This window comes from Chlorocebus sabaeus, chromosome 2, assembly GCF_047675955.1.
Source record: "Chlorocebus sabaeus isolate Y175 chromosome 2, mChlSab1.0.hap1, whole genome shotgun sequence".
NCBI classification, from domain to species: Eukaryota; Metazoa; Chordata; class Mammalia; order Primates; family Cercopithecidae; genus Chlorocebus; species Chlorocebus sabaeus.
The window spans coordinates 12,599,163-12,623,769 of NC_132905.1; the positions used below are offsets into that span (position 1 = coordinate 12,599,163).

At 47.5% G+C, this 24,607-nt stretch overlaps 1 protein-coding gene across 3 annotated transcripts in view; it reads left to right on the forward strand.

Annotated features, from left to right (window-relative positions):
• The window catches only part of NFATC2 (nuclear factor of activated T cells 2), a 171,783-nt gene that overhangs the window by 33,631 nt on the left and 113,545 nt on the right, over positions 1-24,607 (forward strand). For all 3 annotated transcript variants that reach the window (XM_008013989.3, XM_008013972.3, XM_008013966.3), the window contains exons 2-3: positions 1,539-2,568; positions 7,859-8,030. In XM_008013989.3, the coding sequence (XP_008012180.1) occupies positions 1,539-2,568; positions 7,859-8,030 (1,202 nt within the window). The remainder of the gene's footprint in view (positions 1-1,538; positions 2,569-7,858; positions 8,031-24,607) is intronic.

Genomic DNA, 24,607 nt, shown 5'->3' on the forward strand with positions numbered 1-24,607 from the left:
CAGTCAGGGCTGATGACGGATCAGATGTGAGGCATCAGAGTAAGGAGTCCAGGCCGTCCCGTGAGCTGACGGGGAGGGTGGAGGGGCCTCTGATGAGATGGGGGGCTTGGAGGTGGAGTTGCAGTGAAGGGTGGGGGGGCACTAACTCCATGGGAATTTCCCAAGCAGCCCCATGTACCTGGACCTGTACAGGATGCAGTGAGGCAGGGTGTTTGCTAGAAGAGGATTAGGCTGAGAATTAAATGACAGTGTGAGGTGATGGGTGGCAGTGTCCTTGGGCGGCTGTCTTAGAACGTTCTACTTGAACAGCATTCTCCAGCGGTAGGGCCTTTTGAGGTGGCAGCAGGAGCCTGGGGTAGGCAGCCACTAATAAAGGAAGTTAGGTCATTTTGCAGTCATTGGTTGTATCTTTATTTTATTTTATTTTTGAGACAGAGTCTCACTCTATCACCCAGGCTGGCATGCAGCAGCACAATCTTGGCTCATTGAAACCTCCGCCTCCTGGTTTTAAGCGATTCTTATGCCTCAGCCTCCTGAGTAGCTGGGATTACAGGTCTGCGCCACCACACCTGGCTAATTTTTGTATTTTTAGTAGAGATGGGGTTTTACCATGTTGGCCAGGCTGGTCTCAAACTCCTGACCCCAAGTGATCTGCCCGCCTCAGCCTCCCAAAGTGCTGGGATTACAGGTGTGAGCTGCCACGCCCAGCCTGCATCCATTGGTTTTAATAGTTTGGGTGTCAGGTAACCTCTGTAGCAGTGACCCTGCCTGTTGGGGGGCAAGTGGCTTGCCTGTGGTATTTTTAAGCCTCCTAATTCCGTATCTTTCGCTGGGCCTTTTCCCCGCTCTGGGCCTCAGTTTCCTCATTTGTAAAATGACACAGACGAGACATGAGTCAGGAGCCCTGGATCTGAATGAAGCCACTTCTTGTACTTGGTGTGAAATCTGGGATTCAAGCCCAGGGGACCATGGGCTGCAGAGCCTGTGCAGCCTCCCTCTGTGTCCTGCGTCCATGTCACCTGTGTAGAGTGCTGCCATAGTCCCTGGATCGGTGCTTTTCAAACTACGGGTCATGACCCACCGCACCAGCAGGTTAGGAAATCCGTCTAATGGGTCGTGACCAGCGATGAAGCAAAATCAATCAGGCAGGAGGTAGGGTCTGAGGGTGTCACGTAGCAGGGGTAAGTATGGACTTAGGAGGCTTTTGTTGCAGTTGTGGGTGTATACGGTGGTGTGAACGGGGTTGTGAGATAAAGTACACTTCTCCGAAGGGTTTCATTTAAACCCAAGTTTGGAGGCCCTTAGCTCAGGGATCTTCCAGAACTCATTCTGCTTCGACCTCTCTTCTCCAGGGACCTGGGACAAAGTGGCCTCAGTTTCCTTCTGGTGAGGAACGGAGCTTCTAGCTTGGGGTTTGGCATGGTGGGAATTTGAAAAAAAATAAACGACATGAGACAAAACCCAGCCTGTGATTGCTCTGCACCGGGAGTTCTGTTTTTGAGGCTTAAAAAGACCCCCCTTCCCCCTTCTCTTTCCAGAAGAGCCGAATGCACATAAGGTCGCCAGCCCACCCTCCGGACCCGCATACCCCGATGATGTCCTGGACTATGGCCTCAAGCCATACAGCCCCCTTGCTAGTGTCTCTGGCGAGCCCCCCGGCCGATTCGGAGAGCCGGATAGGGTAGGGCCGCAGAACTTTCTGAGCGCGGCCAAGCCAGCAGGGGCCTCGGGCCTGAGCCCTCGGATCGAGATCACTCCGTCCCACGAACTGATCCAGGCAGTGGGCCCCCTCCGCATGAGAGACGCGGGCCTCCTGGTGGAGCAGCCGCCCCTGGCCGGGGTGGCCGCCAGCCCGAGGTTCACCCTGCCCGTGCCCGGCTTCGAGGGCTACCGCGAGCCGCTTTGCTTGAGCCCCGCTAGCAGCGGCTCCTCTGCCAGCTTCATTTCTGACACCTTCTCCCCCTACACCTCGCCCTGTGTCTCGCCCAATAACGGCGGGCCCGACGACCTGTGTCCGCAGTTTCAAAACATCCCTGCTCATTATTCCCCCAGAACCTCGCCAATAATGTCACCTCGAACCAGCCTCGCCGAGGACAGCTGCCTGGGCCGCCACTCGCCCGTGCCCCGTCCGGCCTCCCGCTCCTCGTCGCCTGGTGCCAAGCGGAGGCATTCGTGCGCCGAGGCCTTGGTTGCCCTGCCACCCGGAGCCTCACCCCAGCGCTCCCGGAGCCCCTCGCCGCAGCCCTCATCTCACGTGGCACCCCAGGACCACGGCGCTCCCGCTGGGTACCCCCCTGTGGCTGGCTCTGCCGTGATCATGGATGCCCTGAACAGCCTCGCCACGGACTCACCTTGTGGGATCCCCCCCAAGATGTGGAAGACCAGCCCTGACCCCTCGCCGGTGTCTGCGGCCCCATCCAAGGCCGGCCTGCCTCGCCACATCTACCCGGCCGTGGAGTTCCTGGGGCCCTGCGAGCAGGGGGAGAGGAGAAACTCGGCTCCCGAATCCATCCTGCTGGTTCCGCCCACTTGGCCCAAGCCGCTGGTGCCTGCCATTCCCATCTGCAGGTGAGCAGGGCTTTGAAAATTATTGCTTCCGTGGTTTAGTTTTAAGAGATGGTTTTCTGTTTATGAGCATGGGATTCAGAGTCAGGTTTAAGTCTGACTTTAAATGGATTTAAATCTTGGCTTGGTCCCTTGCTGGTTGCCAGACCCTGAGAAGGAGGGTACATTCCCTGGGCCAGGTTTTTCTCATCTGTAAAATGGGTATAATTAGTGTACCTGGCTCACCAGATGGTTATGAGGTTGCAGTCATGATAAATGTAATTGCTCATATGTCACTTGGTTTATTCAAAAAGTATTTATCAAACATCTAGGTGGCAGATTCTGTTACATAAGTAATGGAGAGACAGTGGTGAACTAAACAGGCAAAAATTTCTGCCTTCATGGAGCTGACATTCTAGTAGGCACAAGAGGAACTGATGTTTGTTAGCATCTGCTATGTGCCCCAGTTATATGGAGGCCCTAAAAAAAATGTGTGAGCCAAGGAGCTTAAAATCTTGGGAAGCTGAAGAGATGTATGTAGATAGCAGCTAGCATGTAGGCTTTGGAGTCTCTTAAGGCTCACTTTGAGTCCTGCCTCTGCCACTCACTACCTGAGTGAACATGGGCATCTCTGCTGCTGCCTTTCTGCTGCTGTGCTTGTGAAAGACATTGCTAATCAGTCAGCACCCTCTTTCTCCTTGAGCTCCTTTCTGAAGCCGTGCCTAGGGCAGACATCACTAATCAATCAAGAGCTTCCTCCCCCCACTACATTTGTACTGAGCACCTTTCTGGTCTTGGTTTATTCCCTGTGAGAAGACAATAGAACCTACCTTATGTGTGTGTGTGTTTTTTAAAATGGATTAGATGAGACGATACATGTCAAACTGTTAGTATAGAGCCTGTGCAGTGGTATCCTCGGATACCAAAATCTGAGGATGCTCAGGTCCCATATGTAAAATGGTATAGTATTTGCATATAACCTATGTACATCCTCCCATATCCATTACATCATCTCTAGATGATAATACCTTAGAATACCTAATACAATGCCTGCACACCACTTCATTCATATGGACTCAATGGGCATGGAAAATTCAAATTTTGCTTTTTGGAACTTTGTGGATTTGTTTTTTTCTGAATATTTTCAATCTGAGGACACAGAACCCCTGGATATAGAGGGCGAATTGCACTCTCTATGTATATTATTTCATTTGATTCTCACAGAAACTTGGTTTGTGTTATTTTTTATCTTTGTTTTGATGAAATGACAAAGGAGGTATATGAAGGCTAAGGCTAGAGATTATCCTATCTGTTCTCGTAGATGAGGAATTGGAAGACTCATGTTGTTACCACGATCCCTGTGGTTTTCAAATTATTTTTTATTTTAGCAAATGGAAGTCTTTTATCCCAAATATTAAACTGAGTCCCCACATAGGCCGGGTGCAGTGGCTTACGCCTGTAATCCCAGCACTTTGGGAGGTCAGGGTGGGCGGATCACCTGTGGTAGCAAGTTCAAGACCAGCCTGGCCAATATGGCAAAACCGCATCTCCACTAAAAATTCAAAAAATAGCCAGGTATGGTGGCGCATGCCTGTAATCCCAGCTACTCGGGAGGCGGAGGGGGGAGAATTGGCGGAGGTTGCAGTGAGCCAAGATCATGCCGCTGCACTCCAGCCGGGCGACAGAGCAAGACTCCACCTTAAAAAAAAAAAAAAAAAAAAAAAAAAAATTGAGTCCCCAAATAGATAAATAGATAAAGGTGGAGCTCTTGATTGGTGTGGGGTTGAGGGTGGCCTCGGGCCCTGCCCACTGGGCCTTGTTCACCCCCATACCAGATGAAAATGGACTGCAGGGAGCATCCAGCCTGGCATTTCCTTCAAAGCAGGTTCTGAGAACACCAGGGCTTCAGTACGTCAGTTGTTGTATCTTTAAAAAAAGGGGTTTCTGGGTTTAACAGAGTTAAGTAGGTGCCTGTGTGCAGGCCTTCTCAGAGACTTTAATGTGGACAGAGTATGCGGTGATTTCAAAGGCCATTTGGCTACAGAGCTCTGAGTTCAGTGACTAAAGTTTCACAGGGCTATCTTAGAAAATGCTGCCAGCCACAGTGGCTCATGCCTGTAATCCCAGCACTTTGGGAGGCCAAGGCAGGCGGATCACCTGAGGTCGGGAGTTTGAGACCATCCTGACCAACATGGAGAAACCCCGTCTCTACTAAAAATACGTAATTAGCCGGGTATGGTAGCGCATGCCTGTAATCCCAGTTACTTGGGAGGCTGAGGTGGGAGAATCACTTGAACCCAGGAGACAGTGGTTGCAGTGAGCTGAGATGGCACCATCGTACTCCAGTCTGGGCTCCTTGTTCTTTGTGCTACGTAGACAGGTCAGTCTCCAAACCATGATTTTATTTAATGGTTGAGAGTAGGGAGGGACACTGCTGTGAAATATGATTATGACATATTTATTGGAGACTTTGTTTACAAAAGCCTTTCCTCTTCATGAGGCATCTTGATCAGAGTCCTTTGATCTTGACATCTTGAGTGTCAGAGTCCTTTGGTTCCTCACAAGTACCAATCTGTGCCAGCCAATGTGGTGTTTTGCAAGAATCTTCTATAAAGTTGAGAGGATGGGGCATCAGGGAAGTCTCCTGATAACATTGACCTCAGGGTATATGGGCAACTCAGCAGAGGGCTGGAATTCAAATCAGAATTTCAGGCTGGTTCTGGTGCTCTACTTCTTTTTTTTTTTTTTTTTTTTGAGACGGAGTCTCGCTCTGTCGCCCAGGCTGGAGTGCAGTGGCGCGATCTCAGCTCACTGCAACCTCCGTCTCCCAGGTTCAAGCCATTCTCCTGCCTTAGCCTCCTGAGTAGCTGGGATTACAGGAATGTGCCACCATGCCCAGCTAATTTTTGTTGTTGTTGTGGTTAGTAGAGATGGGATTTCACCATGTTGGTCAGGCTGGTCTCAAACTCCTGACCTCATGATCTGCCCGCCTTGGCCTCCCAAAGTGCTAGGATTACAGGTGTCAGCCACTGTGCTTGGCTTTTTTTTTTTTTTTTTTTTTTTTTTTTTTTTTTTTTTTTTTTTGAGATGGAGTCTTGCTCTGTTGCTGAGGCCAGAGTACAGTAGCGTGATCTCGGCTCACTGCAACCTCCGCCTCCCGGCTTCAAACGATTCTCCTGCTTCAGCCTCCCGAGTAGCTGGGACTATAGGCGCATACCACTATGCCTGGCTATTTTTTTTTTTTTTTTTTTTTTTTTTTTTTTTTTTTTGTATTTTTAGTAGAGACAGGGTTTCACCACGTTACAGGCCAGGCTGGTCTTGATCTCCTGACTTCGTGATCCACCTGCCTCAGCCTCCCAAAATGCTGGGATTACAGGGATGCTCTACTTCTTCAAATTGTATTTCAGCATCAAATACCTATTTCAGAACCAAACAAAAGTATAAACTGAAACCTGGGGGTATGCTGCTGAATTTTCTTACAAAATTTTTGGTGCTTTAAAGCATATTAATACAGGGCTAAAGTGGTTTTTTAATGAGTCATAGTTTGTAAACCTTTAAAAACTGTTCACTTGTATAAATTATATGGGTAAAAGTGGTTGTCACGTGTGGCTTGTTGGTTGCAGGCAGAAGCTTGAAAGCATCTTGGCACTGTAACTAAGGTAAAGCAAAGGTACTTTGGAAACCCTAAGACTGCAGGGTAAAAGGGATTTCAGGAGGCAATGTGGTTGGAAAGAAGAGGAAGAGATTTGCTTGCATAGGGAGGATATGATTATAAGTTGGATGAAATGTTTAAGTTGGACTCTGGCACAGATGAAGTTTATGGAGGTGCTACCCCTTGGGCTCCTCTTGGTACTGCTGTGATAGAGAAGACAGAATTGGCTTTATTGCAAGTGCTTCACCAAGCCCGGTTGATAGTGTCAGCTGCTAGCAGCCCTGAGCTAACTGGGAAAGAATACTCTGATTAATGATTTCTGCCATATGTGAAAACTCAGGACATGGTGACATAAATCCATAGTGATGCTTTTCAAAATTCCCAGGGGAAAAGAAGTGACAGCAGTTAGAAACATGCTAGAACTAACATAAGCTTCATTAATTGAGAAGTTGCTCACACTGTCTTCATCAAGGTGGAAGAGAAAGCAAAGAGAAAGATCTCTACCCTGTGAATAGTTCTACCTGTCATGTCTAAGAAATATGTGCTGCCTCAGCATTTTGTTCACATACAATCATGCCCCCATGATCACATTTTGGTTAGTGATGGATCCCCCATATATGGGGGTGGTCCCATAAGATTGTAATACTGTTTTGTTTATGTTTTTATTTTTTTGAGACAGAGTCTCTCTGTCACTCAGGCTAAAGTGCAGTGGTGCGATCTTGGCTGACTGCAACCGCCACCTCCCAAATTCAAGTGATTCTCGTGCCTCAGCCTCCTGAGTAGCTGGGATTACAGGCATGCGCCACCAAGTCCAGCTAATTTTTGTATTTTTAGTAGGACAGGGCTTCACCATGTTGGCCAGGCTGGTCTCGAACTCCTGGCCTTGAGTGATCTGCCCACCTCGGCCTCCCATAGTGTTGGGATTACAGGCATGAGCCACTGCACCCAGCCTTGTGGTTTTTTTTTTTGGGTTTGTTTTGTTTTGTTTTTTTTTGTTTTTTTTTTGTTTTTTTTTTGAGACAGGGTCTCACTCTGCTCCCTCAGGCTGGAGTGCAGTGGTGCAGTCACAGCTCACTGCAACCTTGACCTCCTGGGCTCGGATGATCTTCCCACCTCAGCATCCCAGGTAGCTGGGACTATAGGCATGGACCACCATGCTTGGCTGATTTTTTTTTTTTTTTTTGTATTTTTAGTAGAGAGGGTCTCTCCATGTTGCCCAGGTTGACCTCAAATCCTTGGGCTTAAGCAATCTACCCATGTTGTCCTCCCAAAGTGCTGGGATTAAGTCATGAGCCACCACACCCAGCCATAGTACTGTAATTTTACTGTACCTTTTCTGTGTTTAGATATCTTTAGATACACAAATACTTCCCATTGTGTTACCATTGCCTACAGTATTCAGTACAGTCACATGCTGTACAAGTTGGTAGCCTAGGAGCCACTATACCCTATAGTGTAGGTATGTAGTAGGCTGTGCCATCTTGGTTTGTGTAAGTGCACTCTGATGTTCACTTAATGGTACATTTCCCAGAACGTATCTTCATTGTTGAGCAATACGTGACTGTATCCATGATTTTCAGAAAATGGGCCATTTACAATTATTGTACAAGTTGACTAATTCTGGTTTATTGCACACATGGCTGATTTTATTTTCTCCTTCAGCATCCCAGTGACTGCATCACTCCCTCCACTTGAGTGGCCGCTGTCCAGTCAGTCAGGATCTTATGAGCTGCGGATTGAGGTGCAGCCCAAGCCACATCACCGGGCCCACTATGAAACAGAAGGCAGCCGAGGGGCTGTCAAAGCTCCAACTGGAGGCCACCCTGTGGTTCAGGTATGGACTTGAATGCTCTTCCTTTTGTGTGTGGTGTTTGTCACTAAGAGATTCACTTCCGCTGACCCACTGTTTGTTGCTTGTTAAGGTGAGGTATGTGTCTCAGCCTCTTAACTCCTTTGAGGAATGAGAAATCTGAGATTAAGTTAACATTAGAAGCTAATCCAGCTACTCATAAACCAGAGGAGAAAGTTTTCTTGAGCTGGATAAGGATAGAAATGATACTCGTGTGCCCAGACGCTTCTTCCCTTCTCTTTCTGATGGAGAAACTGCTAGAGTTTTGTAGAGGTTTGTGTGTTGACAGATTTCTGAAGCCATCATCTTAAGTTTCAGATGAAGAGTTCATTATGCAAAAATAGTAATATTTGTAAAATACAGAAAAGTAAGAAAAATTAAAACTATACATTATCAAACTACCTAAAATAGCTATATTAGTATTTTGATATATTGCCTTTCTTTTTTCTATTCACAAACACGGCAGCCTCTGTTACCATGTATTTCTATGCTTAATTCTATAGTGAACATGTAGATTGTACTCTGATTTTTTAAGTTTACATTTTGCCATGAGCATTTCCTTTTGTGTTTTTCTTAATCGGTATCTTTTTGTGTGTCTGTGGCTTTTGATTTAACCTCAGATTTTTTTTTTTTTTTCAAAAGAAGTAGAGAAGTGTGCCTATTTTCCCCCAAAATAATTGGAGTTGAAATATTCTTAATTGTATAATCTGGTTGACCAGGAACAACTGACCGGTGCCCACTAACAAGTCAATTAACCAGAACTTTTAATACATTTAAATTAATATAACATATTTTTTGGTATTTGCCTTAAAGTGGAAGTATCCTATTAATATGATAAAACCTGGTTCTTAATCTGTAGTGTGCATCAGAACCTCTGGGGTGGTTCTTAAAAATTCAGATTTTTGGGCATTCTGAAACTACTTAATTAGAAATTATATAACATGAGTAAAGCCCAGGTAAACAAACAAACAAATGAAAAACCACAAACCTCCCAAATCTCCACAGGTACTTTGGATGTGTACCTCTGATTAAGGACATCTGTGATAATAATAAGAACTTACAAGTCCTGACAATTGCTTTTTCTAAATCAGACATTACAGCCATCTTGGAATCTGTTTCTATTCATTGAGTTTTCGTTTCTTGACCATGAGTACCATTTTCCTGTTGTGTTGCGTATCTAGTAGTTCTCGACTGCATTCTGACATGGCGATGACATATACTGGATATGGTAGATATTCTGAACTTTGTTTCACATTTCATCAGCGTGGATCTGTGGAAAGCTCCAGTTGTATTTAACTTGGTGGGGCTTAGCTTTTAAACTGTCTTCTCTGTATTTCATTTGAGGATTGGTTTTAGGCCCCGTTAGGGCAGGCCTGGAGTAGCCCTTCCTCTGAGGCATGTGCCTGCTCTGCGGGCATGGCCTTTTTGGATGCTTGGTGGGGAGGTCTCTTTAATCTGGTGGGCTGGAATTCCCATACGCCAGCTCTGCTGCACTCTTAGTCTCTCTGTTCTCTCCACCCCATAGCGGCCCCTCTCTGGTAAACCTTGTGCCACCTCTCCCTGTGCTTACACAGCCCAACCCTTGGCCAAAGACTTGAGGGCTCCCCCAGCAGCTTCCTCCTCTCTGATGCCACTGATTCCAGCAGTTTCCACAACCTGGCACTCTGAGTGGTGCCAGGAATCCAGAATTATTTCAGGAAATCCTCAGCACAGTGCGACCACCGTGCTCTGCTCAGATGCTACTTCCTGCACGTGGCAGGGGAGCTGTCCCCAGGCAGAGAGCTGAAGTGCAGGTCGGCTTGCCTGTGCACTTCCTCTCCCTCAGGGACCACAGTCTTCTGCTTCCTGCCGTCCAATCCTGAGAGCAATTGCCTTATGTAATTTTTTTTTTTTCTTTTTTTTAGGCAGAGTCTCTCACTCTGTCACCCAGGCTGGAGTGCAGTGGTACAATCTTGGCTCATTGCAACCTCTGCCTCCTGGGTTCAGGTGATTCCCCTGCCTCAGCCTCCTGAGTAGCTGGGATTACAGGTGTGCACCACCATGCCTGGCTAATTTTTGTATTTTTAGTAGAGACAGGGTTTCACTATATTGGTCTGGCTGGTCTTGAACTCTTTATCTCAAGTGATCCACCCGCCTCGGCCTCCCAAAGTGCTGGGATTACAGGCGTGAGCCACCGTGCCTGGCCAAGTGCTTTGTTTTATGCGTCCAGAGCTTCATGCACATTTCCTTCATGCCACCTGCCACTGCTTGTAATCCTAACATTTGCGTAATTATTTTGTCAATGTCTCTCTCTCTTAGACCATGAGCTTTGTTTAAAAGAGACCACAACTTCCTTCTTATTCTTCATTGTATATCAGCACCAAGCATAGTTTGTCGCTACAAACATAGCAGGCATTCAACAAATACTTGGAGAATGAATATGCTCATTAAATGCATTGGCCGAACAATCTTAAATCTTAAGGAGAGAGAATCTGTATCCATTTCGGTTGTGTGGTATCTTCATTCACTGATTATTCGAAAGATGTTTATTGAGTACCTACTATGTACCAGGCACGGTGCTCGATTCTGGGTTATGATATGAACAAAGCAGCTGGAAATTCTCACTGTCAGGAGCTTACATTTTGGGAAGATGATTGTAAATAAACACTTGGAAAACATTTGCTGCCTGTGAGACCCTGTTCCAAGTGCTGTATGTGTGTTAACTTATTTAATCCTCAAAAGAGCCTTATGACAAAGGTAATAGGTCAAGGAGCTGTCAAGGACTTGTTCAAGGTCATGGGTATTAAATGGTGGAGCTGAGATTTGGATACTGCAAGCTCTACTTGCAGCACAGTAGGTCTGATCATCCACGTCTCTTTGCAGAGCTTTTCCTGCCTTCTCACTTGTGCAGAAAAAGCCTGATGGGAAAATGCCCGTGCCTCTTGCAGACCACTCCCTTCCCCCCTGGTTTTACGTGCTGTTCCAGTACGAACCTTGTCATCACCTCACGGGAGCCTAAATCTTGATTCTCAGGGAGATGCTGATTGACCCTGGCTTGGGAGGGTGCCGCCTATTGGTCCAGTTGGCTGTGGCCTGGAGGTTGGGCTGCATGAGGAGTGAGGCTCAGCTCACCCATTCATCAGGGGCTGGGGCCCTGGAAATTTCCAGAGAAGGGAATGGGCTGAGTGTATAGTACAGGAGACACCTGCTAGGCTGTCCCTGAAGTTTGTGCCTCTCCCTCTGATAGCTCCCAAGGACTCTTCCCTCTTCATGCCTGTGACTTTGTTTGTTTGTTTATTTATTTTAGAGATATGATATCGCTTTGTTACTCAGGCTGGAGTACAGTGGCATGATCATTGCTCACTGCTGCCTTGAATTTCTGAGCTCAAGTGATCCTCCCACTTCAGCCTCCTGAGTAGTTGGGACTACAGGCGTGTACCACCATGCCCAGCTAATTTTTTCCTTTTTTGTAGACACATGGTCTCCCTGCATTGCTTAGGCTGGTCTTGAACTCCTGGGCTCAAGTGATCCTACCACGTCATCCTCCCAAAGTGTTAGGATTACAGTGTGAGCCACCACAACTGGCCCAAGTGCTTGTAACTTGGAAGATCCTATATATGATTTAAAAACTTGTAGACAAGTCTCCTTAGAAGACAAAAAGTGGAGTCTTTTAAAAAAAAGTCATTTGAATAGATTATGTTTTTCAAAATAAGTCATGCTAATTCCTGATTTTTAGCATGGGAAGTCAGTTTAAAAAAAAAAAAAAAAAAGAAACAACTTTGAAAAATGAAGAAAAGAGTGGACTTTCAGAGGATTGCTGCTCTTCACCTTCAAGGGAGTGTGAAAACTCCTTCTGGAATCTGGAGCACCGCCCCTTTCATACCCAGAACAGCAGTGTAGCCTGCTTTGTACCTTGCCTGAATGCTTCCGCCGGCTTCTCTGTTGATCTGTGTCTCACTCTTTATCTCTGTATCCGTTTCTATTTCTGAACCACAGCCTCTGTTCCCCTCTCAGTTACTTAGTCCCCACCCTTCTTTCTTTTATTTGCCACACTATAGAACTTCATTCTTTTTTCATGCCTAATGGTTTTAAGCTCCTCTTTATATAAAAAGAAAATGAGTATAAGATCATTTTATTTTTTATCCTTAAGTATACAATTAAAAATCTTAAACATATGCCATGCTCAGCTGTTCTCTTCATTGCTTTTTTTGAATGGTACTTGGTCTTGGAGGAAAGTTTGTTCCCAAGCCTTAAGTGCTTTTCAGATCTCATGACTCATTTGTATGGAGAATGTGTCACTGGGGACCTGCCATGTGCTGAGTGCTGTGCTGATCCTGGGTGATACAACGTTGGTGAGATCAGCGCAGCTCATGCCCTGAGGGAGCTCAAGGGCTGCGGAAAAGTGAACCAGGATGGTTTGAGTTGGTCAGGGAGGCCTGAGAGTCCAGATGGCAGCCACTTGGAGGGGGTCTGTGGGCTGATGCTGGGACTCAGGGTGGGACGCGATGACTGATTAGAGGCTTGTCTATTGGATTCGCCGCTTGGGAGTAACTGCTTCAACAGAACAAACCATAACAAGAGACGGTACTTGGAAGACCTACTTTAGAAAGAGGGTCTCGTCGAGGAGGTGACTTACCAGCTGGGACCTGGAACAGGTCACAGAAAGAGCAAAGAGACAAATGATGTCCTCCTCCTCCTCCACGCTGTCTGTCTTGGTGGTGGTGGGAGAGTGTTCTACACACAGAGCACAGCACATGCAAAGACCCCGAGGCAGGAAAGGACTGTGTGTGTCTGAAGAGCTGAAGGAGGGCCAGTGTCATTCAAGTGTAGCTTGCAGGGTGATGGTTGCCAGGCCCAAACTGTGCAGGGCTTAAACGCCAAGGTGAGGAGATGAAATTTTGCTTATTCCAGGGCAAGGGGAAGACGTGATAGGCTTTGAGTAGAGGAGGAACTTGATTCTGATTTAACATTTTAAAGATCACTCAGGCTTCTCTCTGGGGAAGTTATGGAGGAAGCAGGGAGATGAGATTGTTAGCCTGTGGCAGTGCGAGGGGAAAGATCAAGGTGGTGAGGACTAGAAGGTGGCAGTGGGAGCGGAAGATACGAATTCTATGGTGTGATCTTCAGGACTTAGGTATGGGAGGTAAAGGAGCAACTGAGTGGATGGTTCAGTTGGATGGATGGTGGAGAAGGACTTGGGAAAGAAAGTGTTTTCCTGGGGGAAGGTTGCAAGTTCCGTTTGGGGCATAGAAGGTACAAAGGGCTTCCAAGGCACCCAAGCAAAGATGTCAAGAGGCAGTTGGATATATGAGCTTGGAGCTCAGAAGCAAAGTCCTAAATTTGCTCTCAGGCCTGTGGGATACCTCAGGGCCACATGCTCCATCACCAGAGGCCTCAGCAAGCACCCACTTGCAAGGACCGAGTGACCACACCCTCAATAACAACACACCTCTCTCTAGAAGCAGTGGACTAAGGAGAGAAGCAGAGAAGAGATTGTATACACAGAGATCACAAACAGACAAGTTCAAGAGGGCCAGGCAATGAAAGGAAATGACCGAACTGGCTAAATGTCAGGGAGCAATAGGGAGTGGTGGGGAGTAGGGCAGAGCAGCATGTGAGTCTTGCCTCAGGAAGCAGTTGCTGTTTGTAGGTTGTAACATATGGGAATGTGGGTAGAATGTTGCCAGGTTTCATAGGTTTGTTTTTTTTTTCCTCCAAGAGCTAGGAGCTGGAGTTTTTGTGTGAAATTTCTGATTTTTAAGTTTTGGCCACTAAATCAAACTTTGGGTTGAATTTGGCTCATGGTAAATATGCTTAAGTTCACATCATCTGGAGTAAATAAGAATGGTGCTACTTCAAGGTTTATCAAATAGGAAGGGAGATAAGACAGAGGTTATATTTATATGATTTCTAAGAATTGTCCAGTTAAGGAAGGAGCCCTGTTAACAGCCGGATCTAGGTAGTTTCTCTTATAAAGCCCTAAATCTCAGGTGAGTGTGGTGGCTCACACCTATAATCCCAACTACTTGGGAGACTTGAGCCCAGGAGTTCAGGGCTGCAGTCAGCTGTGATCGCACCACTCCACTCCAGCCTGGGTGACAGAGTGAGACCACGTTGCTAAAAAACAACAACAAAAAAAACAAATAAATAAGTACAAAAGTTCTAAATCTTATTGAAATAGAACAAGTCTAGGGTTCTTTCAGAGGAACCAAGGAATCTTAATTCACAAGCCTGACTTTGGTCTGCAGGTATCAGATGAGAAGGGGAACCATTTGATTCATCTCGAAAGAGCCACACGCTTTGTGGTGGAGCCCTGCCATCATTCCTCGCCCTATTTCAGGACAGGATGCAGTGGTCCTCCGGTGGACAAAACAGCCATTCAGAGCGGTTTTGCAAGGTTGGGCTTTAAGTGTTTCCATAGCTCTTCAGCTTATGGGATCTCATAATACCCCAGCTGAGAGTGGCCTGTATAACGCCATTGTCATTTAATCCTTTCCTGGCGGCTTCCAAACCCTTTAACCATATTCTGCACAGAAATTCCCTGGAGGGGATACTTTGCTATGTTCCTTATCCATCGTTGTGCTGGGGTTTCAAGAAACGTCATTCTTATCACTCCCTGGGATGCATGTTTAATGGAAAGAATAATCAGTCATCCTTGTAGGGAGTGACCAAAATATGAGAACGTGGAAGCGTTGCACTCACCTCCAAAAAGTCCTCTTGGTTCTTTCAAGCAGATGTTCAGACATGTGGAAAAAGCATGGGTAGCTCTGTCAGGGGAAATTCCTTGCAGATGCTGAAACCGATCGCCATTTCATTCCAGGTAACAGTAATGAGCTTTGCAGGGAGGTGAGTGAGGGCCTGGGGCCACCTGTCTAGGCTACTGCCTCCTGGGCTGGAGGAGCTGGTAAAGTCTCCAGTCTTTCAAAATCTCATAAAATGGATTATGGGACGTGGATGCTTATTCTGTTGGATTTCAGCTTTTATGCTAACTGCAACTTACTTACTTGAAATGATATCTAAGGAAGGGAAGAAGCAAGCCAGCTGGGATTTTTTCCTTTCCAGGTAAAAGCTGCGATCGTGACAGTAAGCAGTGCTCCTTCAGCAATTGGCTGGGTGTGTTGGCTTCTATTTGTCTATTAAAATGTTGTTTGGGGACGTGAGACAGGAAGCAGTTGTTGCAGATGTTAATTTGTCTTGATCAGGGCTGGTGTGTTGGCATCTACGGAAGCTTCCACTGGACCTCCTGGGGAGGGGAAGGGAAAGAGGTGGTGGCCAGGTCACTCAGGCTTCAAAAAAATTGGAGGAGGAGAGTGTTCTGAGATCATTGGGGTTCATTTGCTCATTTATTAAAAATACTTACCAAGCACCTACTGTGTGCTTGGCCCTGGGAATATGGCAGTGAACCACACAGGCAAAAATCCCTGGTCCTGTGGAGCTGATGTGCTCTGTAGGGGGAGATAGCAATATAACTTATAAATAGGAAAATTAAATAGTATGTTAAATAGGAAAATGAAATAGTATGTCGGGAGGTGGTAAGTCCTATGGGGAAAACTATCAGGCCAAGGGGAATTGGGAGTGGTTTGATGGACCTCTCTGGGAAGGCCACATTTGGGCAAAGAAGGAGGTGCCCATGTGGAAGCTGCAGGGATTTCTTCAGGCTGAGGGGACAGCAGGGCTGAGTTGGGTGACATCTTGAACAGAGAGGAGGCCTGTGTGGGAAGGGCAGGGGAAGAGGAAGGATGGAGGGGGTGGATCGTGGGCCTCGCACATGTTTAGTTCGAGGACTTGGACTCTGAGTGGGGCGGGAGCTGGGAGGGCCTGGCTTGACCTAGGTATCAGCAGGATCCCCCTGGGTACCGAGTAGAGGAGGGTGGACAGGGAGAAGCTGCTGCAGAGGCCAGGCCAGAGGGGCTGGTGGCTGGACTAGGGTGGGGGCATGGCAAGGCGGGAGAAGGGGTTGGATTCAGAGCATGTTTTGAAAGTCAGACAAGCTGGATTTTTTTGAGACTGGCTGCAAGACAGGTGGCATCCGTCTGCCTGGGGCTGTAGCCTTGGGAAAGGCCAGAGTCTCAAGGAACCCTGTTCATCCCTGCCGAGACTCCTGCTATTTTCCGAGGGAAGGCATCTTTTGGAGGTGACTGGATGTAGCCTTTTCACTTCAAGATGGAGGCAGGGATGGGGTGGGGAGTAGCAGAGCGGGGTGTGTGATGTGGGGATTCTGAGGCCGACTTTTGGGGAGCCGTCCTCACCACCTCCTCCTTGTCTATACCGGTCTTTTGATGATAACACTGGTGATTTCATTAAAATTTGAAAAAGACTACAGTCCAAACCAGGTACACCCGTGGGCCAGTTGTGGCACTGCTCTCTGCCCTGCCGCATGTGTCCCTGGCTGAGGGATGCCTGCAGCGGTCAGGGATGGACTTGTGAAAGGATTGAGACCGGCATGCTGGCCTCCGAGGTGAGAGGTAGAGAGCGGGGAGGGCGCGCCAGGGCCGGGGCTGGTGCAGGCAGAGAGGTGGTGTGGCGAGACGGGCCCGCATGGTAACTCATCTTCTAACTGAAGACACAGAGGTTCACTGAGGGGTGCTTTCAGTCTGCAGTAGAAGAGAAATTGTCATGAATGAGCTCAGTAAAGCATTGTCCCCAAACGTAGGTAAAAAACAGAAAGCTTCCAGAATCTTGGAGAAATAGCTGTTCCCAAAAGGGAGATTAAGACTGAAATTTGCAGTATTTCTGGCAACCAAGAGGAACAATATAGAAGAAACTTTGTGTCACAAATAAATGTTGGGGCCCTGGTATGTGCTGGGCAGTGTGATGTTCATGGCCAGAGCTACCCTTTAGCGCGTGCTTTCCGTGGAGTGACCTAGTTAGTCTCTGCAGCGATACCATGGAGCACAGGTGGTAGGGTTACTATGCTCATTTTACAGGCAAGGAAACTGGGACACAGTGCGGGTAACAGCTTGCCTGGGGTCACCCCCAGCCGGTGCATGGTGCTGCCTGATTGGGGCCCAGGACGTCTGCAGCCACAGCCCACGCTGTTGACCACGGGCCCGTGCTGCCTCTTGGAAGTAGATGAAGTGGGTCATTTGGAGTGAGGCAGCTCTAGGGTTTGGTAGCTTTGGGACTCTGGGAGACTCACTGGGCAGCAGTTTCTTCAACGATAACGTGATGTAGACTTGTGTCTGCCAGGCTATTTGTTTGGTGTTTGTTGAGCATAGTTAGGATGCTAAACAGAAGTGCCCAGTGTGGTCTTTGGCACAGAGAAGGCGTTTCATCTGTTGTTCTTTTGTTGAGAGAGAAGGCCATCTAGACATAGATCACTTTTGAGTTCTACGAGCCTTAGATTCCTGAGCCTGCTCCAGCTTTTTCTGGTTGAATTAACCACGTCTGAGACCAGGCTGTGATATGGAGGGGCTCTGAGAGTTGTTTATTTACATGCTGTTTGTTACAGACTTGATCTTAGCTCATCCTTGCAACCACAGGGTGAGTCGGGGCTGCTATTATTCCCATTTGATGAGGGGTGAGAGGCACAGGGAGGTGAAGCTCACGTACGTAAAGTCAGGCAGCTGGTCAGCAATGAAGCCCTGGCCTTGGCTTTGAACTTCTGGGTTCTTATTCTCTCACCTGTTCACTCATTCATTGGCCTGCTGGCAGCAGCATCACGCCCCAGGCACAGGGTACAGTGAGCACATGGGCTGAGCCCAGGTGCCTGTGGAGTGCTGCAGCCAGGGCTGGATGTGAGAGTGAGGTGGGACAGGCTTTAGAAAGGGTCCTCTGCGGCAGCTCAGCGCGGTGCCCGGCTGGCCGTGTGACCTGAGTCCTGGACCTAGGGTCAGGCATTCAGGTTCTGCCTTCCCCTCCGCCCTTGCCACTGAAGGACCTTAGGTGAAGTTGATTTTCTCTGATTATATGGGAAAGGAGGCATCTGCTTTAGGTGGGTTTCTAAGCACCTGTCAGCTGCAACATGCCACAAGAGGGGACCATGACCACCCCTGGGACCACTTCGCAGGCCCCGAGCCATCTTGCTGCAACCCGTCTGCAGGCTGAGGCTGATGCTCATAGGAGCGTCTGTGTCACCAGCTGGCCCTGCCGCCCTTCCGGATGCCCCATGGGTTTAGTGGGTGTGGGGGCCAAGATCTCTTTATTGAACATTGAGCATTTTCTAATTTGGTCCCATGAATGAGACTCCTAACGGCCTTGGAAGGCGCTAGCTCCATTGACAATAAAGTCATGAACTGGAGCATGCAGGGAGGTGGGGGGTGGGTAGGTGGGGGGGAACACAGGGAGGTGATGGCTTCTCACGGGGCCCTGTTTCCTCTGGATCCCGGGAGACATTGTGAATGTCAAAGTCATTCATTCTGAACCTCCTAGAAGACTATGGGCCGACTCTAGCAATAGTCATGCCTGTTTATTGAGCACTTACTATCTGACAAGCACAGAACGTGGAATGGCTCGGGCAGGCATGCAGCCTCTGGTCTGCGAATGAGGAAACCAAGGGTTTGGAGGCATGGAGGGACTTCCCCAACGAGCACATCCTCACCAGCGATGAGCAGGCTGACCCTGGCCCAGCTTTTCCTGTGTGCCTGCTTGGAGAGATAGTGGTGCTGCCATTAACCCCATTTACAGCTGAGGAAACTGAGGCTTAGAGAAGCCGAGTGGCTTTTTCAAGGTTGCATTGCTCTTTAGGAGGCTGAGATGAATGCCTGCCTCCCAGGGTGATTGCAAAGGTTAAATGGGTTAATATTGGTGAGGTGCTAAAACAGGGCCCCAACTGCGATGAGAGCTCAAGAGGTGCTGATTGTTTTTCTTATTAATTTGTCCTCTGAACCGTCATGTTAGGATTTTAAAAAGGAGCATGTGTTCTCACGTGGAGGCTTCGGTTTCGTGCCATGACCCCTGAGCCAGCATGGGTGTGAGTTAGGGGCAGACAATGTGGAGGGCGATCCCTGTCACCATTTCTTATGTGTCCTGTGTGCGGCTCTTGTCCTCAAACGATGCCATGACAACAACACCCAGCCTGCAGCCTGGGACACTGACACTCTTGAGGTCAAAGGACTTCCTCAAGGCCAAGCATCTGGGATGTGGGAGAGCTGAATGTAAAAGCATTCTTCTGTTGGGCACCTTGGCCAAGCCATTTCCATTGCACTGTATGGTTCTCAAGCCCACAGCTTAGCAGGGGCCTATTCTGAATAATGGCACAGGTTTGGAAACTTTCATTCGTATGCTTGTGTATATGTACATGCATGTGTATATGTACACACAGAGACACATACAAACACACATATACATCTTCATATATATACACACGTATATATACAATGTGTATATATACCAATGTATTTCTGTGTCTGTGCCCCTGTATTTATATTGAATTATTTTACTTTATTTTTAGCTCTTTAATATGTATTCATTGTTTTAAAAGTACAGGAAATGGCCGGACACGGTGTCTCACGCCTGTAATCCCAGCACTTTGGGAGGCCGAGGTGGGCAGATCACCTGAAGTCAGGAGTTCGAGACCAGCTTGGCCTACATGGTGAAACCCCGTCTGTACTAAAAATACAAAAATTAGCCGGGCATGATGGTGGGCACCTGTAATCCCAGCTACTCGGGAGGCTGAGGCATGAGAATCTCTTGAACCTGGGAGGCAGAGGTTGCAGTGAGCTGAGATTATGCTGCTGCACTCCAGCCTGTGTGACAGAGTGAGACTCTGTCTCAAAAAAAAAAAAAAAAAAAAAAATCCAGGAAATTATTAAAAAGAAACTAGACAGGCCGGGCACGGTGCCTCACACCTGTAATCTCAGCACTTTGGGACGCCAAGGTGGGCAGATCACAAGGTCAGGTGATCGAGACCATCCTGGCTAACATGGTGAAACTCCGTCTCTACTAAAAAAATACAAAAAAATTAGCCAGGCGAGGTGGCAGGCACCTGTAGTCTCAGCTACTCGGGAGGCTGAGGCAGGAGAATGGTGTAAACCCAGGAGGCAGAGCTTGCAGTGAGCCGAGATGGTACCACTGCACTCCAGCCTGGGTGACAGAGCGAGACTCTGTCTCAAAAACAAACAAACAAAAAAGGAACTAGACAGCACTCTTCATTACCTGGAGTGAACTACTGTTATTGCTGGCGTGTTTCTTTTTAGTCTTTTTTTTCCCTGCGCCTGCAAACAAGCTCACAGAACTCTGCTCCTGCCGTCCTCACATAGTTGAGTCTATATCAGGTTATTTTGATGACTACGGGGGAGGAGACAGCATTTACTAAGTTTAAGTACATTCCATGCATAGATGGATGTAATCCTCCTAATAGTTCTAGGCAGTACTTGGAGACACAGAGAGGCTATGTGACTTGTCTAAGGTTACACAGGAATTGGGTGAACCACGAAATAAACCTAGGTGGTCCAGCTCAAAAGCCCACACTCTTAACTGCTTAGGCCACAAAGAAGAAACGAAAATGATTTTGTTTGTTTTTGTTTGTTTGTTTTTGTCTATTTCAATAGGTTTTTGGGGAACAGGTGGTTTTGGTTGCATGAATAAGTTCTTTGGTGGTGAAGATATGGAAACCTTTAATGACCTTGAGATAATTTTCCAGGTTGCTCCTGGGGGCTCTCATTGTTACTCTAGTATTTTGAAAAATTCAGGAAACAGACCGGGCACTTTGAGTCATGCCTATAATCCCAGCACTTTGGGAGGCCGAGGCTGGTGGATCACTTGAGGCCAGGGGTTCAAGACCGGCCTGGTCAACATGATGAAACCCCGTCTCTACTAAAAATACAAAAATTCCTGTAATCTCAGCACTTTGGGAGGCTGAGGCACAGATCACCTGAGGTCGGGAGTTCGAGACCAGCCTGACCAACATGGAGAAACCCCGTCTCTACTAAAAATACAAAATTAGCTGGGTGTGGTGGTGCATTCCTGTAATCCTAGCTACTCAGGAGGCTGAGGCAGGAGAATCGCTTGTACCTGGGAGGCGGAGGTTGCAGTGAGCCAGTATCGCGCCATTGCACTCCAGCCTGGGCAATAAGAGCGAGACTCCATCTCAAAACTAACAAACAAAAAACTCCCCCAAAAATGAGCTGGGTGTGGTGGTGCACATCTGTAATCCCAGCTACTTAGCAGGCTGAGGCAGGAGAATTGCTTGGATCTGAGAGGCAGAGGCTGCAGTTAGTCAAGATCATGCCACTGCACTCCAGCCTGGGTGACAGCAAGACTCTGTCTCAAACATTCGGGAAATAAATCCAGTCTGGTCAAGCATCAAGTTAGATTGTTTCCTTGTCAGGTTGTTCAGGCTCATGTCGTGCATTGGTATCTACCCTGCCCCAGCCTCCTCCCTCTGTGTTTGACTGCAGCAGTCTGAAGGCCCCTCCCAGGCAGAGGCAGAACAGCAGCGGCTTGTGGGGCAGGTGCAGCCTCGCTGTGGGCTGCTGTTGACACCCCCAAGCATGTACTCGTGTGAGTGGCCTGAGCCAAGGCAGCTGGGCCAAGAAACGTCTGAGTAGAACCTGGGGAGCCCGGTGGCCTACACTTGGGCTCTGAGATGCCCACCTCCTCCAGGAGGATGAGCTCCCAGTACAAATGGTGGTGCATTGAGATGGTCATGGGATCTACCTAACCCTTGCCCTCCAGCCTGAGTTGTTCTCACTATACTAGTGGCATGACTTTGAGCAAGGATAATCTGACCTTCTGGGGCCTCAGTTTCCCCAAGAAGCAAATTGGAGAGAATGTTACTTATCTTTTAGGATTTTTACAGGAGTAAATGAGAATGTGTGTAAAACACCACTTAGCACAGTACCAAGTGCAAACTGCTCTAGTTTCTTTCATAAATTGATTTTGGGGCAATGCATTCACATGGTGCAAAATTTGAAAGGTATTAATACAAGTTGTGTTCAGGGCAAGGTCTTCCCGCATACCTGGGTGACTGCCTCATCCTCCTGAACCCTAGTGCCATTGGTTCTCTGGACATCCCACCAGAGATAGTCTGTGTTTGTGCTTGAGGTCGGATTCATGGTCTTTGTTGTCACATTATCAGAATTATAATGTATGAAGGACTTGGCATACTGCCCAGTACATTTTACATTCCTAATAAATGATCAAAGCAGTTATTACTGTTGAACTTAGGAAGCCATTGCATTTTCATTTTTCTGAATAAGAAGGGAAGCTGAATTGATCTTCTTGGCATCATTTATTTAACCAAGTAGGCCCTTCCCATGAAACTTAGGTTTCTGCTAAGTGAATCCCGTGTTCCTGTTTGACGTTTATTATAAAACTGTCAATGCTGTTCCAGGAATACAGTTTTTGGAACCTGTATCAGGTGAATATTGATTAAACCTTGCCTTTACTCGAAACCTGGCTTAGTGACATCAAATAACCGATCATGACACACTTGCCTTGTCATGTATCTATCCATCTCTCCTTCCTCTACCCACCAGAAAATGATACAGCAGGGCCAGGCGTGGTGGCTCTTGCCTGTAATCCTAGTACTTTGGGAGGCTGAGGCACAGAGATCACTTGAGGCCAGGAGTTCGAGACAAGCTTGGGCAACATTACGAGACCCTTGTCTCTACCAAAAAACCAAAAAATTAGCTGGGCACAGTGGAACATGCCTATAGTTTTGGCTACTTGGGAGGCTACAGTAGAAGGATTGCTTGAATCTGGAGATGGAGGCTGCAGTGAGCTGTGATCATGCTACCATACTCCAGCCTGGGCAACAGAGTGAGATCCTGTTTCAAAACAAAAACAAACCCCAAACAGTAAAGATAAAATCTGAGCAGTAGTTTAGCAAGGGCATGGTGCCATGGCCAAAACGCAGCAATAAAAGTGTTGAGTGGGATTATGAGTGGTGCTCCTCTTATCTTGTATTTATTCAACAAATATTGATTGGGCTGTTGCCACGTATCAGACATTGTGCTAGGTGCTCCCTGCTCAGTTTGGTCCTTGGATTGGTGGCCTGGATATCCTCTGGGAGCTCGTGAAGAATGCAGAATCTCAGGCCCTGCTGCAACTTAATCTGTGTGCACATTCGAGTTTGAGACACATTGTTCTAGAAAAAGAGTCATCAAACTATGCCAGCCAAATCTGACGCGTCACCTGCTTTTCGAAATCAAGTTTTATTGGTTCACAGCCACACCTACGTATTTGCATATTGTCTCTCGTTGCTTTTGTACCACTGCAGCAGAAGTGAGCACTTGCAACAGAGACTGTATGGCCTGCAGAGCCTAAAATGTTTCCTATCTTGTCCCTTTTTTTTTTTTTTTTTTTTTTTTTGAGATGGAGTCTCACTCTGTCACCAAGGCTGGAGTGCAGTGGCCGGATCTCAGCTCACTGCAAGCTCCGCCTCCCGGGTTTATGCCATTCTCCTGCCTCAGCCTCCCAAATAGCTGGGACTACAGGCGCCCGCCAACTCGCCCGGCTAGTTTTTTTTTTTTTTTTTTTTTTTGTATTTTTTAGTAGAGACGGGGTTTCACCGTGTTAGCCAGGATGGTCTCGATCTCCTGACCTCGTGATCCGCCCGTCTCGGCCTCCCAAAGTGCTGGGATTACAGGCTTGAGCCACCGCGCCCGGCTTCCTATCTTGTCCTTTACAGAAAAAGTTTACGGACTGGAGATGGAGATAGAGTAATGAAGAGAATAGATAAAATCCCGGGCTCTCATGGAGATGGGCTTCTGGTGGAGGGAGACATATAACAAATCAGTAATTTCACAATCTGTCAGGTTGTAAAAAAGCTATAAGAAGAAAAATAAGGCAGGAATGGGGGATAGAAAGTGACTGGGAAGTGGTGAGGATGCTATTTAGAGAAGAACTTCCTGAAGGGGTGCTGTTTGAATGGAATTTTGAGTGTAGTGAGGAAATAAGCTGTGTTGCTATCTTGGGAGACAGTGTGGTAGGAGAGGGAGCAGCCAGTGCTAAAGGCCTGAGGCAGAAGCTTGCATGGTGTCCCCCTTGCACATCAGTACAGATGTTGGAGCCAGCTGAGTCTGATTCAGGAGTTAAGTGTTGATGGTGAATGAGGATTTTGGTTTCCATGTCAGCTTCACTGTGGCATTTCAGTGCCTTTTATAAGACCATGGAATGTAGATAGAGGTCCCCAACTCATAACTCAGGGAAGTCTTCTGTGTGTCACTGGATACAGTTGCACAGGCTGTGCACTGCACAACAGCTCTGCGTATCATGAGGTTGCCATTCACATTTGCGGGTTTATTAAGACAGTGTTCTGACACATACCTGCCAAAGGTATAGAGGAAGAGTTGTCTGCTGTGAATCTGCATGAAAGTGCCAGACAAGCTAGCAGTGAGTGGCCCTGGTAGTATAATTGTTTAAAAGAGGAAAACCATCTGTGTTTGAGTGTCTTTAGGTTGGGAATTGGTTCCTCAGTCTTTGCACTAGTTGCCCGGCCCATTTACATTACTTGCCTGGCCCCTTAAGGTGTTTGTGTTGAACTCTGATAGCAAGAAAGGTGTTTCTGCTATTCTAAAACACTTCCCACTCCATTATTTTCCCATTTTTTGGATGGAGGCTTTTGTTGCTTCCCCTTCTCACCCTCTAACAGACCAGACCGCCTGGGAGGGGAGGGTGGGGATGGTGGGGGTGGGGGT